The sequence below is a fragment of the Ailuropoda melanoleuca genome, chromosome 12 (assembly GCF_002007445.2).
Source record: "Ailuropoda melanoleuca isolate Jingjing chromosome 12, ASM200744v2, whole genome shotgun sequence".
NCBI classification, from domain to species: domain Eukaryota; kingdom Metazoa; phylum Chordata; class Mammalia; order Carnivora; family Ursidae; genus Ailuropoda; species Ailuropoda melanoleuca.
Window position 1 is genome coordinate 15,843,969 of NC_048229.1, and position 17,942 is coordinate 15,861,910.

The following is a 17,942-nucleotide window of genomic DNA, read 5'->3' on the forward strand; positions in this document are numbered from 1 at the left end:
GGGGGCGGGGGGGCGGGGGGGGTCGACTGCCCGGGAGGCTGGGGAGGATCCTCGCTCAGGTGTGTGCTGGGTCACCCAGGGACAGCTCCTCTTTTTACTATCGTTTCCTCGTATCTTTCTCCCCTTTTCTGTGGCTCCCATTATTTAAAAATTAACACTTAATGAGCACTGTACAGCGTGGTTTACATGAATCTTTGCATTAACCTTGCGTTAATACTCGAAACAGACTGGTGAAGTAGGTGCTATTCTTAACCCCGTTTTGCGGTTGAGGAAACTGAGGTTCAGAAAAGGTAAGGTCACCCAGCCAGTATGTGCCTCACGGCAGGCCTTAAGACCTGGTTTGTCTGACTCACCAGTCCAAGCTTCTAAACCACCAAGTTGTTCTACCCTTTAATGTTGAATTAGCATTGGTTAGTGTTCAAGTTTAAACAGGGGAGGGTGGGGCCCAAGGACTTCAAATTTCATATTTAATAACCTGTCTCAGATTCATCCCTGTTGCTGAAGAGGACTCGTCCTGGAATGGCTTTGTTCACTGTGGAGTCGTGGTTAAGAGCATGGGCTCTCATTCAGTCTTTCAGATCTACCAGACCTTGAGCTTCCGAATTTCCTTTTCTGTAAATGTGGAGATAATAAGAATTAAATAAATTAACTTAGGAAGCAAATGAACTAAGAGGTTAGAATACCCGACACCTATTATGCACCAAATACACATCATGCCTATTTCCCTGTGGTAGGCTAGAGTCCTTTTACAGGGAAAATTTTGTCATTTTTGTAGTCGTGCCTCTCAGTAGTATGACCATCATGGTGATGATAGCTACCATTTATTGAGGGCTTACCATGTCCCAGGGAGTGGAGTAGGTTTATACCTATGTTACTTATACTCTAGTTATTAACCTGTCCAGTAAGGTGGAATTGTTCATTTCTAAAGAAGGGAAAAGCCGAGAGGCCAGGAGTTTAGGAGTTGGCAGAATCTGGAATTGAATGTTCTCCATCTTACTTCAAAGCCTGTGTACAAATCTGTTATTTTTCTGCTGTGATTATATTAGCAGTAATAGGAAGATGTTTTCAGTGGAAGTGGAGGTGTGTGGCAGACAGGTGAACATTTGAAGTCCCCAAATGTGGAGGTCCAGTTTAAAACTTAAAGATTTAAAGACTGTAAGGCTTAGAAACAAAGAGAAAAAACAACTGTAAGGCTGACTTGAGTTCAGAATTGATCTATTGGATATAGCAAACTTGTTTACCTGGTATGCTGAGTATGCCATTGACATAATATAATGAGTCTATTGCAGTAAATGCCTTCAGTTCATTCTGTAGTGAGGCAGTAGTTGAAAGTTTGTGACAATCCAAACAAGAAAACAGGTATTTTAAAGCATTTTACTCATTTTGTCCCTGACTTTGCATATGTTGATTAGAACTAACTGATTATCCAAGGTTGATAGAGAATTCTGTTGTAGTTTGACCAAGAAAGTATTTGTGTTAATGTTTTAGGTAGACTTGTATAGAATACTTATTGTTGGGTTCATTCTGACTAAAGTGATTTTTTTTTTTTATGACAAATACTATAAAATACTTAATTGAAAGCTTCTGAGAAAGGAAGTAACTCCTGTAAAGGATTTTTTGCTGTGTTTTATAAAATAACAGTGTGCCCTCTGGTAGCATTAGGTTTTGTTTAGTGTGTTAGAAAGCTTGTGAATGTTTGCCATTGCCAGTGCCTACTTTTCTGACTACTGCTGTGTACCCTTAGCAAATAGGAAGAATAGGTTTGTAGCTAAATACAGAGTTGATTAGGCATAATTCAGTGCATGCGTTTAGGAACAGATCAAAAGCAGAATAAGTAGGTATTAAAAATGGCTTAGGAAACGCTGGATATTGGCTCACTTTTAAGGTTGAACTGAAGGGTAGCATATGCTGCCTTAAGAACATTATAGCTAAGACCATGGCAGATATCATTTAGGACCTCTTATACAGAGATTCTAGAGGGTTGCCCTAACAAAACGGTAGGCTCAAATTCAGCATAATTCCCTAAGGGGTTTCTGTAGTATTTCAGAAGCTGACCCACCACTTCATGTACTCAGTTCTGCTGGAAACTGTTGAAAGGACCTCTTGGGTTTCAGAGTACTGAGTTGAAGAAAGAAAAGGGAGGGTAGGTGAAAATACATAACTTGCCTTCTTTTGTCAAAGTAACAAGAGCAAGGGTTGTTCAGATTTTAATTTCCCCTTTCCTCTCTCCTTTCCCTACCTCATGTGAGGAAAAAACCCTTCTGTTCTATTTTCTAACTTGCGTGTCAGAAATGGTCATTTGCTTCCTAGCTACATGTTTAATATACTTGAGTCTTTGTTCCTGCAGTTGGCTTAAGTTCACGCACGCAGGAAATAGGTAAATTTGGCTCCTGGGATTTGCTTGATCTTTTCTGCCAGAGTGGCATACCGCAGTTTCTTTGCTTTGGCTAACTGCTTCAAACATTCACATAACATTCATTTTATTGGATATATTCCTACAGCTTTGTTCCAGTAGGGCTAAGATGTAATTCTAAGAACGCTTAACAATGAGTAGTCCCGGAATATAGCCCAGGGGAGAAAGGCAGTTTAGGAATTGGGGAAAGTCATTTAGAAAGACCAAAGAAAGTAAAAAGAGGCAAGAGAGGTTAGGCAGTTTATGGACAAACAATGGACCCTGGCCCAGAACCAGGCTCTTGCCCCATTCCCCTGGGCGGGGGATGGTACTACCATGGAGGTTAAGGGAAGGTCAGGTATTATGAAGCAGTTATTTTGAGGCTGGTGATATGAAGTACTATCCTGATACACTTCCTCTTATTCCGGTACCAGGAGCCAGGTTACTAGTGGTAATCTGCCTTGAAGAATGCTTCTGAACTGTAAATGGACCTGGAGGTTTAGATGGCTTTGAAAATTGAGGTGACTTGAGCCTTTAATAAAAACCACTTAGAGAAGTTACAAGAATTTCCGGGCCTGTTGGCTGCAGTCCTTGGTTTATATGGCTTTGTTGGAAGTCTAGAGGGTGCTTTTGACAGGAATGATTTAGATATATTAATAATAGTCTTCCAAATAATGGCAACTTTGTGCCAGGCACAAAAATGTGGTAGGCATTTTACAGAAGTTTTCTCGTAATCTTCATGACCCTATGAGGAGTCATGGTAGAGGATAAGCCTCATATTATGGATAAGAAAACTGAGGCTTTGTTGGGGGGGGTGAGAGTGATTTATTCAAGTGAAATCTTTTTTTTTTTTTTAAAGAGAGGGATGAGAGTTGAGGGGAGGGGCAGAGGGAGGGGGAGAGAGAGAGAATCTTAAGCAGGCTCCATGCCCAGTGTGGAGCCCAACATGGGGCTCGATCATGCCCCTGAGATCATGACCTGAACTGAAATCAGGATTTGGATGCTTAACTGACTGAGCCACCCAGGTGCCTCTCAAGTGAATTCTTAAGTCCTAGGCAGGGGCGCCTGGGTGGCTCAGTCAGGTAAGTGTCTGCCTTCCGCTCAGGTCATGATCCCAGGGTCCTGGGATCGAGCCCCAGGGTCCTGAGCAGGGAGCCCACTTCTCTCTCTCCCTTTGCTGCTCCCCCTGCTTGTGCTGTCTCTCTCTCTCTCAAATAAATAAATAAAATCTCTCTAAAAAAAAAAGTTCTAGGCAATATTTATAAATTGCCCTTTGTATAAATTCACTTAACAGGCAGGTAACTTGGCACGTGTCATTCTTGATACCACCTCTCTTCCTTTCGTTCAGAATTACTAATTTCAGCTGGATTCAATTTGTTGTCAGTTGTTTCTATAGTAAGGCCATATGTTGCCCCTCCGGAGGTGCTTGCCAACTACTCTGAGTGATGGGTAAGCAACTTGCTTGTAATTATACAGCATGAATCAGCAGCAGAAACTTCCTGGCTGGTGTTCTGACCTCTAGGCTGTGCCACCTGTTAGAACTAGAGCTAGAAATGTTGATGATGCCAAATTACTTAACTGTGAAAAATTCATGGCCTTTAATTTGGCAATGAGGGAAAGACGGAGATGTGTTATTTGGTAGAGACTTTTCTGTTAGGGAGATGTGGAAGAACTGAGACACTGGATTAAGTTTTCAAGTCTCTTGTTGACTCTGCGGTCCTGAGTTCTGGATTTGAGCCATATAACTAATGGTCTTGTCCATTTTGGAATGTGTCTTGACAGTAGTTCTCGGCAGTTGTTCTCAGCTCTGGCTTGTGCATCAGAATTTCCTGAGGCTTTTTTTTTTTAAAATAGGGATGTGTGGAGCTCTTCCTTAGGGACTCCTTCTGATTCTTAAGGTCTGGGTTGGGTCCTTGGGCCCTGGCATCCAGTTTTAAAAGTCTCTGCAAGTGATTCTTCTGTGCAGCTAGGATTGAGAACCACCCCCTTGGAAATTTAAAACTTGTGGGAGAGAATATGTTTCTGCTAGGAACTTGGCTTTTTTTCTGCTTTCCAAAATCTGAAGCAGATCATCTTCATTGCTATCTCCTTTCAGAGATAGGAGGACAGATTCTACCCCCATGTTATTCATGTGTGTGTCCTGGCAAGTTGTCTACAAGACATCCCAAAAACAGTACTCTGAACTTTATCGCTGAGTCACAGGCTTGACTGTACCTTCAATCTTTAGCTGCCTGTTGCCTGGGTCTAGAGATAAAAGCCAGCCTCTCATTTTAGATATCTAACTTCATACCCTTAGGCAAGAGGAAGACAAGATGAAGGAGTTGATTTTAGCAACTAAAATCGTGGATCCATGTGTGGTCAGTTTTGTAATTTGTTTTAGAAATGAGCAGTTCCCTGTCCATCAGAGAGCAGTTCTGTAAACGTGACGAAACTGTTTCCTTGGCTGTGTGGTAATAAATGAAGAAATGAAAATAGAACTTTCTTGTTCGAATGTAGAATCTGGCTTTACCTAAATCTAGGCAGACTACTAGGTGCTTGTCTTGAAAGTATTAGGGTCAAATACAGTATCATCCGAAACGGTCTTAGGTAATGAGGTTTGGGGAATCCCTGTTTTCTGTATTTGCCTGTTTTCTTAAAACCTCATTTGTTCTCATGGTAAAGTTAGCTTGGACTCTATTCCTCTGAATTTTCTACTTATTTGAAATCTTATTATCAACTCCATAGGTAAGAACATTTGTAAGAGATCTGAAGCTTCGCTTTCTGTTACCAGTGATGCTGTGTTGGACAATAACTGTGGCTGACTGAAGTAGTAGGTAAAGTGTAGTTCTTAAGTTCTAGCTTCAGATTAAACTCTGGTCACTTTCCCTATCTGGGATTTAAAGGTAGGAGTCAACCTAGCCTTCCAGAGTGTCTGTGACCATTTCTCTGTCTGCACTGCTGCCATCTCCCTTGACTGTTAGCTCGACTCCCAGGTTGTGGTTTGGTCAGGTTTGTAGAGGATGACATACCTCTCATTTATCCCATGGTGGTGACAAAGTAAGTGTGAAGTGGTTGCTTTAAAAATTTAGAATCTGATTTTACCAGCTCATGTTTCCTTTTTTTCTTTGAGTATATGCTCCACCTTGGATTTATTTAGTCTGCTATAAAATAAACTGGCTGGTCATTTTACTTATCTAGAAATAATTTTTTCTAGGTACTTAATAGTTTTTTAAATTACCCAAACAGTAAGTATACAGAACTTTTTGTATACTTAAGTCAGAGTCTTTGAGGGTGAGTCCTGAGCATGGGAATCCCTTAAAAGCTCACCTGGGTGTTTCCTTCCAACTGGCAGGATTGAGAACCACTCAGTCTGCATTTCCCGAAGTTAACTGTTTTAACAGCCTGCTGCATTGCCTCTCCAGACCTTCCTTCCTTCCTTTCCTTCCTTTCCTTCCTTTCCTTTCCTTTCCTTCCTCTCCTTCTCTTTCTTTTTCTTTCTTTCTTTCTTTCTTTCTTTCTTTCTTTCTTTCTTTCTTCTTTCTTTCTCTCTTTCTCTCTCTCTCTTTCTCTCTTTCTCTCTTTCTCTCTCTTTCCCTCTTTCTCTCTTTCTCTCTTTCTCTCTTTCTTTCTCTTTCCCTCCCTCCCTCCCTCCCTCCCTTCCTTCCTTCCTTCTTGATTTTGTTTATTTATTTGGTAGAGAGCACACAAGCAGGGGGAGCAGCAGGCAGAGGGAGAGGGAGAAGCAGGTTGCCGATGCAGGGCTCAATCCCAGGACTGTGGGATCATGACCTGAGCCAAAGGCAGACGTTTAACTGACTGAGCCACCCAGGTGCCCCTGAATTACATATTTTTAACATAAACAGGATTAAGATATATTTGGGGGGAATAACTTTGTCGTTTCTGAGGCTCATGGGGAATCCTTTTGGCTTTGTAAACCACCACTCCCTTGAAGTTTGAGCGTAAGCCTAATGGATTTCTTCATTGAAAGTCCCCTAACTTCCATTCTAAGTTTCTGCTTAAATGAAAGCCATTAAATTAGTATGCAGGCTTGATTTGGTCAGATTTCCATGTTGAAATCAGGCAACATGGAGTGAATATAAACAAATCTAAGGATGGAAATCTTCTTCTTCTTTTTTTTTTTTTTTCCACTTTTTTTTTTTTATAATTAATTTTATTTTATTATATTATGTTAATCACCATACAGTACATCCCGATTCTGATGTAAAGTTTGATGCTTCATTAGTTGCGTATAACACCCAGTGCACCATGCAATACGTGCCCTCCTTACTACCCACCACCAGTCCATCCCCTTCCTCCACCCCCTCCCCTCTAGGATGGAAATCTTCTTAAATAAATTTTATTCTGAGGGCACCTGGGTGGCTCAAGTCGGTTAAGTGCCTGCCTTCAGCCCAGGTCATGATCCCTGGGATGGTGTCCCAGGTCGGACTCCCTGCTCAGCGGGGAGTCTGCCTCTCCCTCTCTCTCTCTCTCTCTCTTTCTCTCATGCTCTCTCTCTCAAATAAATAAATCCTTAAAAAAATTTTATTCTGAGATTAAAAAAAAAAAAAGATAACATGGAATGGGCAAAGGGATAAGAAAGATAAAGTAGTCTTTTTGTCCGAAGACTAATTTGGGGACCTCTTCCACCTTTAGTTATTTAGGTGTATGTACTTCTCAGGTTTCCTTTTCCTTTTCCTTTTTTTTTTTTTAAAGCTGGTAAACTTTGGCACATGTTAAACGTGTCTTGTCAGGATTCTTTTTTCAATTTGGGACAAAATAATCTATGCAGTTCAGCCCCTGAGTAGAAAATATGGGGCAGAGAATACAAACAAGTGCTCTTCAAATGGTCAACAGATTGAAAAAGTATTTGTTGCTACTCATCAGCGAAAATCAAATTTAAAACAAGAATTTTGACCCTTCCTTTTAACAAAGTGTATTCAACTCTGCATTGTCAATAATGTAGTGACCTAGACTTTCTCTGTTCGGTGTTACTATAAAAATACATAGGTGTAATGGTTTTAGAAAGCAACTTGAGAATGCATAAAAGGCTTTCATGATCACACTCAATCTGCTGATTTCACTTTGAGAATTTGACATGATCATACACACAGGCCTCTATATAAAGAGGCTCCCAGTGCTAACTAGCAAAAACTGGAAACCACCTTAATATATAGCAGTAGGAGATTGGTTATATTCTAAGCATATGGTAGACAATGCAGCCATTAATCATGCTTTGAAGACTAGAGATGCATGAAAATGCTCATGGAGTAATAGAAGACAGTATATTTTGTCATTTTGTGTAAGATGTGCAAGTGTATGACATGGAGAGCGAAAGGAAATTATGCACCGTGTTAAGTTGGTATTCTGTGGAGAGTGGCAAATTTAAATTATTCTTCCAGATTTCAAAATCGAATATATATTCTTATAACTGGAGGGAAAAAAAGCAAGAAATACAGTTAAAAAATTTTTTTTTCAGATTTTATTTTATAGGTAGAGAGTATGAGCAGGGGGAGGGGCAAAGGGAGAAGGAGAGAGAATCTCAAGCATACGCGTACTAAGCTTGGAGCCCAACGCAGGGCTCCTTCCGACAACCCTGAGATCATGACCTGAGCTGAAACCAAGAGTAGATGCTTAACTGACAGAGCCACCTAGGCTTTCCAAGAAGTACTTTATAAAAGGATATGACATGACTCATGCAGATCTAATACGTTCTTAGAACTCAACTTCTTTTGTTTTGTCAATGTAATGGCTTCTCAGTTTGACATCTGGTGTATCTGTAAATATTGTTTTGCTTTTATGCCTCTTGAATGTACCTGCTAGGGCCCAGGCGGAGACTTTGCACTGTAGAATCTAGCTATGTTGTAGTAATTTAAGGAGAATAATGTCTTCTGTCCTGCTTCCAGATAAAATACTTTTCCGTAAGACAGGCTGTTCCCTTTTTCTTTTTCTTTTTTAGTTAAAAAAAATTTTTTTTGAAGTAGGGTCCACTCCCAGCGTGGGGCTTCTGAATATAGGACCCAGAGATGAAGAGTTCCCTGCTGTAGGGACTGAGCCAGCCAGGTGCCCCAGGCTCTTCCCTTTTCTATCACTTTATCTAAACGGACTTTTATCAGAGCAGTGGTTAAAGCCTGTGAAAAAGAGAGACATTGTGCTCTGAGAATCTAGGTGGTTTGATCTGCATTTGTATGACTCGTGAAGGAGGGACCCTTTAGGCTTTGTCATTTAAAAAACAGACGTAGGGACACCTGGGTGGCTCAGTTCCTTGAGCTTCTGCCTTCTGCTCAGGTCATGATCATGGGATCGATCCCCTGCATCAGGCTTCCTGCTCAGTGGGGCAGCTGCTTCTCCTTCTCCCCCTGCTCGTGCTCGCTTGCGCGCTTTCTGTCACTTGCTTGCCCACTCAGATAAATAAATAAAATCTTTAAAAGAATAAAAAGCAGAAGTAAGAACCACCTTACTATGAAATGTCTTGCCCAAAGCTCAGGTCCAAACCCAGATTTCTTTGAGGTTGTGGAAGGGCCTGTTTATCCCTGTTCTAATTTTTAAAGATTTTATTTTCTTTAAACCTGGAGATCGGGAGTCACAGGCTTTTCTGACTGAGCCAGCCAGGCACCCCTATTTGTTTATTTTTAAAATATTTTACCTTTTTAGGTAGTGTCTACCTGATGGGGATGCTTGAACCTACAACCCTGCGATCAAGCATTGCATGCTCTTCCAACTGATCGGCCAGGAGCCCTGTGTATCATTTCTTTTTTTTTTTTTTTTTTAAGATTTTATTTATTTGACAGAGATAGCCAGCGAGAGAGGGAACACAAGCAGGGGGAGTGGGAGAGGAAGAAGCAGGCTCCCAGGAGAGGAGCCTGATGTGGGGCTCTATCCCAGAACGCTGGGATCACGCCCTGAGCCGAAGGCAGACGCTTAACGACTGTGCCACCCAGGCGCCCCTTGTGTATCATTTCTTAACTAATTCTTTGCATTTCTTGCTTTCAGATGGAAAGAACTCAAGTGGATCCAAGCGTTTTAATCGCAAACGTGAACCTTCCTATCCCAAAAATGAAAATTTTAGTAACCAGTCCCGTCGCTCCAATTCACAGAAAAGCAAAACTTTTAACAAGATGCCTCCACAGAGGGGCGGCGGCAGCAGCAAAGTCTTTAGCTCTTCTTTTAATGGTGGAAGACGAGATGAGGTATGGAATTTAAGAATGGTCTTTCTAGAACAGGAAGCAGTATGAGCTGTGAACACCCCCCCCACCCCGGGTTTATCAGTAGTTGGGGAGGAGGAGATGGAAGAGTAAATAACCAAAGCAATCTTGAATAGTTGAAGATTAACTTGGTTTGGAACTTTGCCTCCTTTCTTCCCTTGAAAGTTATGAAAATTTCCTTGGAGGAAGAAGACATCATAGCCCTGGATTGTGAGAAATTACACCAAATTTGGGGGTACCTTATTTTTTATAGTCCTTCTATCATCACTCTTGAATTAGAGGTAGCTCTTGAATATTTAGGTAATAAAGTGACTTCAGTTAATTAATGACATTTGCCCTGTAGTATGTAGCAGAATGGAAGATGCTATATCCTTAGTCCCAGGTACTCTGATTTTTTTTTTTTAAAGATTTTATTTATTTATTCGAAAGAGACAGAGACAGCCAGCGAGAGAGAGAGAGAGAGAGAGAGAGAGAGAGAGAGAGAGGGAGCACAAGCAGGGGGAGTGGGAGAGGAAGAAGCAGGCTCATAGCGGAGGAGCCCTGATGTGGGGCTCGATCCCACAACGTCGGGATCACGCCCTGAGCCGAAGGCAGATGCTTAACCGCTGTGCCACCCAGGCGCCCCCCAGGTACTCTGATTTTAGGAGTTTCTTAGGTATCCTTCTGTAAGTCCATAAAGACTTCTGTACAAGGGAGTTAATTGTAGCATTGCTGGTAGCTGCAAAATCTAGGAAACAGCCTAAATTATCAAGGGACTGGTTAAATTATCTTCCTGTTTGAATGTTCCATACTATAACCATTATAGAATAAGACAAATTGAATGTATTTATGGAAGATTCATTCACCAAAAATTTAGTTCTCCTCTACTGTGTATCAAATACCATTCAGTTTGGAATATAATACTGAGTGCAATATTGTCCCTCAGGAGCTTATATTCTAGTTTAGGGAGACAATAAATGATTACACAGTTGACCCTTGAACAACACAGGTTTGAACTGCATGGGTCCACTTATGTGGATTTTTTAAAAAAAATAAATACAGTATAGTACTGTAAATGTGTTTTGATTTTCTCTTTTTTTAAGATTTTATTTATTGAGAGAGTGTGTGAGCAGGGGGAGGGGCAGAAGGAGAGGGAGAGAGAGAAGCTCATGCAGACTCCATGCCGAGCAGCATGGAGCCAATGCAGAGCTTGATCCCATGACCCTGAGATCATGACCTGAGCTGAAATCAAGAGTCAGACGCTTAACCAACTAAGCCACCCAGGTGCCCCTGTTTTGATTTTCTTAATAACATTTTCTTTTCTCTTAACTTCATTATTAAAACAGTGTATGATATCTATAACATATAAAACAGGTGTTGAGTGTTTGTTATTGGTAAGGCTTCCAGTCAGTAGTAGGTTATGAGCAGCTAAATTCTTTGGGGAGTCAGCAGTTATACATTGGTGTTTGATTGTGCAGAGGGTCGGTGCTCCTAACGCCTGCACTGTTCAAGTGTCACCTGTATAATAAATATGAAAAGTGCTTGCTGAATTAACGAAAAGTAGACTGAGAGAGTTAGGGATAGAGAGTAACAAAGAGTGCAGTTTTATTTTTTAATTCTTTAGGATTTTATTTGAGAAAGAGCAAGCATGAGTGTGTGGTGTGTGGCAGTGGAAGAGGGTGAAGCAGACTGCCTGCTGCATAGGGAGCCTGATGTGGGGCTCAGTCCCAGGATCCTGGGATCATAACCTGAGCCAAAGGCAGACGCTTAACCAGCTGAACCATCCAGGCTCCCCAAGGGTACAGTTTTAGAATGTGCCTAAGGAAAGCCGCTCTGAGGAGGTGAAGTTTGAGTAGAGTCCTGAATGAAGCAAGGGAGCACACGATATAATTTTGGGGATGAGTGTCTCAGCTAGAAGGAATAGCAAGTACACAAGCAGCAAGCCGTCAGAGGTGGTAATGTTTTTGATTTGTTTGAGGTAAAACAAGTAGGCTACCCTGGGAGGGGGAGGAGGAGGAGTAGGGAATGAAGCTAAAGAATGGGAAAGAGGGGTCAGATCATGTGGGGCCTTGCGGGACTTTGGCTTTCGTTCAGAGAGATGGGAAGCTATTGGGGGCTTTAAGAAAAGTATCGTAATCTGACTTGGAGTTTTAAAGGGGAGAGTGGAACTAGGGAGGTTAGTTAGGAGGCTGTCAAGATATTTCTGGTGAGGGGCGCCTGGGTGGCACAGCAGTTAAGCGTCTGTCTTCGGCTCAGGGCGTGATCCCGGAGTTATGGGATCGAGCCCCACGTCAGGCTCCTCCACTGTGGGCCTGCTTCTTCCTCTCCCACTCCCCCTGCTTGTGTTCCCTCTCTCACTGGCTGTCTCTATCTCTGTCAAATAAATAAATAAAATCTTTAAAAAAAAAAAAGATATTTCTGGTGAGAGTGATGGAAACCTTGAAACAGTGATAGCTGATGAGAGGCGCTCCCATTGGGGTGATGTTTGAAGGTAGAGCCAACATGACTTTTTAAAAATACGTTAGATATGGGGTCTGAGCAGAGAAATGAATGACTTTGAAAAAAATGAATGTTTTTGGCAGAAGCCCAATTCAGATACCATATGCCGAAGTGTGGAAGATTTCCAGAGAAGTACAGGGTTTGGGGGTGGTGGGGAGGGAAGGAGAATTGAGATAAAGAACTTCGTTTTGGAAATATATATTTGTGTGAAGTTGTTTACTGGATTTCTGAGTAGAGATAGACAATTAATGGGATCTGGAGTTGAAGGGGGAGACCTATGCTAGAGCTAGGTGTCTGCATGCATTTGGTGTTTGCAGCTGTGGAACTAAGTGAGATCATTAAGGAGTGAGTGCTGCAGAAAGGGAATAGATTTAAGGACTGAGGCCCGTGTCAGCACGTGAAGCATCAGCAAAAAGGGGAGAAAGAGAATCGAAAGCCATTTGGAGAAAGTGGTTAGTTTTGCCCTCTGCCCATAGGCAAAAATTAGTACTGAAAGTGGACCAGTAGATTAATAGGAAGGTACTTTGGTGGACCAGTAGATTTGATAATAAGAAGGTAGGTTGTTGGCCTTGAGCTGCTTTGGTGGAGTGGTGAAGACAAAAAGCTGATTGGCATAGATTTAGAGAGAATGGAAGAATGGGAGGAAGAAACAGCAAGCTCAGACAGTACTTTCTGGTGGCTTTGCTCTAAAGGGGAGCAGTGAGGTGAGGCAGTAGCTTGAGGGAGTGTGAAGTCGAACGGTTTTAAAGTTAGAGAAATTACAGAGTATCTCTGGTAATGGGATTGTCCCGTGATGAGGCAAACATGATGCAAAGAAAAGGGGAAGAATTGTTGTCACCGTGTCCTTGAGTCCTTGAAGAGTTGGGATCTTGTGTATAATGGAGGAGTTGGCTTAGAGAGGAGCTTGCCAGTTCATTCTCAGTAACAAGAGGAAGGCAGAGTACTGGTAGGAGGATGTAGGAATTCTTTTTTGATTGCTCTTATTGTCTCGGTAAAACATGGAAGGCGAACTGAGAGAGGAGCCTCGGAAGCCTTGAGGAACGGAGTTGTCTGGGTGACTGGGGAATTAAGTGGGTACAGAAATGTCATCAGCTTGTGGTAATATTGCCAGGCAGCCTAAGGGTCAGCTTCAGTGAGACTGGTCGGTGTGGTGTGGTTGTGTTCTTGTGTATAACTGTCTGGTGCTGGTGTGGAAATATATAGGCAGAGAGTTGGATTAATCAGGGGAAGGTTTTGTCAGGTGAGTAAAGATGACAAAGAGAAGGGGGTAGTGGACCATAGGATCTAGGCCAAGTAAGGAAAGAAAATTGTAGGGGTGGGTTGACTCACTGGTTAGGATATCCCAGTGGGGCTAAAGAATTGTTGGAATCAGGACTAAAGGGAACTAGCTAGGAAAGGAGGGAGTTGCTGCTTGGATGTTGGGTGCTCAAAGTTAGGATGGTGGAAGAGGTGTGATTGTTATCCTTAATAGTCTAGGTGTAGAACAGTGCTGTCCAGTAGAAACGCAGGTCACATAAATAACTTAGACTTTTCTAGTTGCCACATTAAAAAAGTAAAGAAATGGTGAAATTAATTTTTATGTTTTTACCCAGTATAGCTAAAATGGTGTTTTATTATGTGGCACTGGCCACATTTCAAGTGCTCAGTAGCCACATCTGGCCAGTAGTAGTTGCTGTGTAGGATGGCACTGAGCTAGATGGTATGTCCTTGGAAATCGGGTGTCTGAGGTAGAGTGGAGGGCAGGTTAATTGAAGGAGGTGAGGATCAAGGAACTGAGAGGTCAGTGTTTTGGAAGGAAAATTTATCAGGAATTGTGATGGGCAGTATTGGAGAGGGTGGCGGTGGGCCAGCTAGGATAGCAAGGTGATGGACGATAGAAGGTTGAAGGTGTGGAGGATTTTGTTGAGCGAGCACAAGCTCTTATGTAGGGTTGGGGCATTGGGGGTGGAAGAGTGATGAGGGGATAGCAGAGCCACATAGAAATGAGCGTCCAGGGGATGAGAGGCAACAGATGACCTGGAAGTCATGAGCTTCCTGGGGTGGATTACATAAAAGTGGGAGGTATTGTCTCTCAGGATCTGTTGTTGAGATGAAAGGAAATTGTTTATGCTTTGCCACTGTACTTAATCATAAGGGTCATATACTGTGGTCTGTATGCATAGGATATTGGTTGCCTCTGCAATGTAAGGTATCTTTCACCATATCTCTTTTTGTACTCTTCAGAGTTTTTAAAAGATTTTATTTATTTATTTATTTATCTATCTATTTATTTATTTATTTATTGTGAGAGCATGAACAGGGGGAGGGGCAGAGGGGGAGAGAGTCTCAAGCAGACTGTGCCAAACGTGGAGCCTGATGTGGACCTCCATCTCACGACCCTGAGATCATAACCTCAGCTGAAATCAAGAGTTGGATGCTTAACCAGTTGAGCCACCCAGGCACCCCTGTACTCTTTATGACGTCTGTGCAGGTGCTGCTTACTAATCTCTAAATTTGACTAAGTAGCAAAAACCTTAAATTTGTATTTCCTTTGACCCAGTAGTTCCTACTATACATTCAGAAGAAATAATTGTACGTGGCCAAATATTTGTGCGCAAAGATCTATCCAAAAAATAGGTTTATCATAACATTATTTTGTTACAGTGGAAAAGCTACGAACAGTGTGTCCTGTATGGGGCATTATAGTGTACCTATATGATGTAGTGGTATATAGCCATTTAAAGTGACTGTATGCTAATATGACTGACATGGCAAAGTGTTTATAACATTAAATGAGAAATTGGAATTAGGAAATGCACTAGCTGACTTATAACAGGTATCTACCATTTCAATTTGGAAACGTCAAGAGAGCCGATCAAGGAGCACCTGGGTGGCTCAGTTGGTTGAGCATCTGCCTTTGGCTCAGGTCATGATCTCAGGGTCTTGGGATCAAGCCCCGCATCCGGCTCCTTGCTCAGCGGGGAGCCTGCTTCTCCCTCTCCCTCTGCCTGCTGCTCCCCCTGCTTGTGCTCGCTCTCTCTCTGTCAAATAAATAAATAAAATCTTAAAAAAAAAAAAAAAAAAGCCCCAGCATGATTTCTTCCATCTTTGTGTGCAGTGGTATTTCTCCCATGTGGTTTCTTACCACTTTCTAAACTTTCTGAATCTGCCGATTGGGTTTATTTCTGGACACACAGGTAGTGTGCCTACATATTCTAATTCTGTCAGTTTTAATTAGCAATGAATAGCAGTGTGTGTCTTAGACCGGAGGTCTCTGGCAGGATCCTGAAGCCCATGGCAGTTAGCAGCTGCCTGCAGCCTGCCTCCGGAGTATAGTTCCACAGGCTCTCTTTTGCCAGAAAAAAACTAAAGAACCAAGTAGCTAATAAGAGTGAGGGTGTAGGAGTCCTATGGGACTGTCAAAAGATTAATCCAGTAAGTAAATCTTTGTGCCTCAGGATAGCTAGAGGGTTTTGTCACTTAATGGTGACACTCATGTTGGGTTTTGTCACTTAATGGTTAATTGCCTTTTCACAGGGCAGGCTGAACAGTTTAATTGTATGTTAAAGGCTCTGGTCCCCCTCTCCACTCCCATCCACATCTTAGGTGGAGTTTTGTATTACCCTGTCCTAGGAAGATTGTTTACTTTAAGCCTGTGTTTCATTTAGTTAGTATTTTAAGCCATGTAGTGGGAGGGGTTGTGCTAGTTTCTGCTATAAATCAGTAATAATCTGAAATACTTGATTCATTCTTGTTCTAGGTAGCAGAGGCTCAAAGGGCAGAGTTTAGCCCTGCCCAGTTCTCTGGTCCGAAGAAGATCAATCTGAACCACTTGTTGAATTTCACTTTTGAACCCCGTGGCCAGGCGGGTCACTTTGAAGGCAGTGGACATGGCAGCTGGGGAAAAAGGAACAAGTGGGGGCATAAGCCTTTTAACAAGGAACTCTTTTTACAGGCCAAGTGAGTATGTGTACTCTTAGCAGTTGAGCTTCTGGGCAGTTGCTGGAGCTGAGAAGCAGCTTTTATTTTATTTCATTTCTTTAGAAGAAGTTTATTTTATTTAAAAATTTTTATTTGAGAGAGAGAGCACAAGCAGGGTGAAGGGGAGCGGGAGAAGCAGACTCCCCTCTGAGCAGGGAGCCCGACGTAGGGCTCAGTCTCAGGACCTGGGATCATGACCTGAGCCAAAGGCAGATGCTTAACTGACTGAGCCACCCAGGCGCCCCTGAAGAAGCTGCTTTTAAACTGCTGTGGGAGAGAGGTAGAAAGGGAGTTGATCTGGTTCTTTTTCTCCTCTTTCTCTCTCTTTTTTTTTGGTGGGGGGGGGAAGTGTTGAAAAACAGCTTTTCAAGCGAATGTTCTTGCCGCTTAAAAGAATATAATGCTTAAATAAATATATCAGTGATAAAATTAAATAATGTTTTACTGTCATGATGAGGTAGTAAAAGTGTTTGCTTTGAAACTGGACCCAGATTTGAATTTTATTTTGGCCTTCAACCTTGGGTAATTTGTTCAGCAACTTTGAGACTCAGCCTCTCCCTAAAAAGGAGGAGGATTACTTAAGGGAGAATTGGATGACGGGCTGGAGTGTTTGGCATATATTTGCTCAAATACTGATTCTCTTTTATTTCCTTTTGTGTGTCATTAGTTATAATGTAAGATTTGACCTTGGATCTAGACTGAAATAATTGGTTAGTACTTTATATAAATTGGTAATCAAATGATTGAAAATAGTCTTTCTACTGCCTTTAAGATTAGCTGTGTGTGTGGGTTTCTCACTGGGAGGGAGGAAATCTGGCTTTCTGCTGATTGATGGAGCCACAGTCTGGGTTAATTTTAGCTCAGGGGAGGCCTACAGCAGCTTGGCTGGGCTTGGAAGCAGAAGAAACAGAGTTCATGGATTTAAACTTCTACGTGCCAAGTCTTTGGATTTCCTCCAGAGCCAGGGCTGAGAACTGAGGCTGAAGTCCTAGTTCAGTGCTTCACAAACTGTGACTGCTAATGGCTAGTATTTGATTACTAAGTGAAGGAGTAATGACTTTCTGCTAATGTCATGTTGGTGGATTCTGACAGTCTGCCTTTTCCTTTTCTTTTCCCTGTTTCCAGCTGCCAGTTTGTCGTGTCTGAAGACCAAGACTACACAGTTCATTTTGCTGATCCTGATACCTTAGTCAACTGGGACTTTGTGGAACAAGTGGTGAGTAGTTCAGCTAAGCTTGTAAGCTGTTAGTGGGAGAGAGAACTAAAGAAATGGACCATGGTGACACAGCAGCTGTTGGCTGGTTTCACTGTTGATACGTTTTTCTGCATGACTGCATTGTAGACATTCCCCAGAGGTCAGTCCTGATTTCTCCTGGAATTCATTTTGTGCTCTCTAATTGGCTGGTCTGCGGGATTGGGGAATTGGAGGATTCTCATCTAAAAATTATAAAAGTAGTCCTATCTACAACCTCTCCTGGGAAGAAGTAACCAGGAAAGTATATGAGGAACTCTGGTTACCCACCTGACCTAGGACGGGCTCATTGCATGGACATGTCTTCATCAGTAGCCATTTGTAGTAATCAGTATCAAATTCGGCCTCAGTCTTGTGGCAGGTGAATGAGCCACTAGCTGCACTGCCGTCTAAGCCACTGCTGCATTTTGTTTTCTGTTGAAGTTAGGAACTCTGGGTATTCCCTTGCTGCTCTTAGCTTTTAGGGATATGGAATACTTCAAAGCTATAGGCCTCAAAGTCTGGCTTCCCATTAAGTATGAAAAGTCATAAAATCATCAGAGAATGACAAGGAAGTCCTATGAAACCTAAGTTTTAGATTCATTGGTTAAAAAAAAAATAGAGATGCATATAAAGTGAAAGTTTCATTGACTTCTCTGTTGGAAAATTACTGGTACATTACTTCTCGACCTTTTTTATG

General features: G+C 42.1%; 1 protein-coding gene across 3 annotated transcripts in view; it reads left to right on the forward strand.

Annotated features, from left to right (window-relative positions):
* RNF10 (ring finger protein 10) overlaps positions 1–17,942 on the forward strand; it is a 34,598-nt gene that overhangs the window by 753 nt on the left and 15,903 nt on the right. For 2 of the 3 annotated variants that reach the window (XM_034672335.1, XM_034672336.1), the window contains exons 2-4: positions 9,362–9,558; positions 15,791–15,990; positions 17,137–17,227. In XM_034672335.1, coding sequence (XP_034528226.1) covers positions 9,362–9,558; positions 15,791–15,990; positions 17,137–17,227 — 488 coding nt within the window. Of the gene's footprint in view, positions 1–5,116; positions 5,206–9,361; positions 9,559–15,790; positions 15,991–17,136; positions 17,228–17,942 lie in introns of all 3 variants that reach the window. The other variant, XM_034672338.1, reaches the window with a different exon arrangement.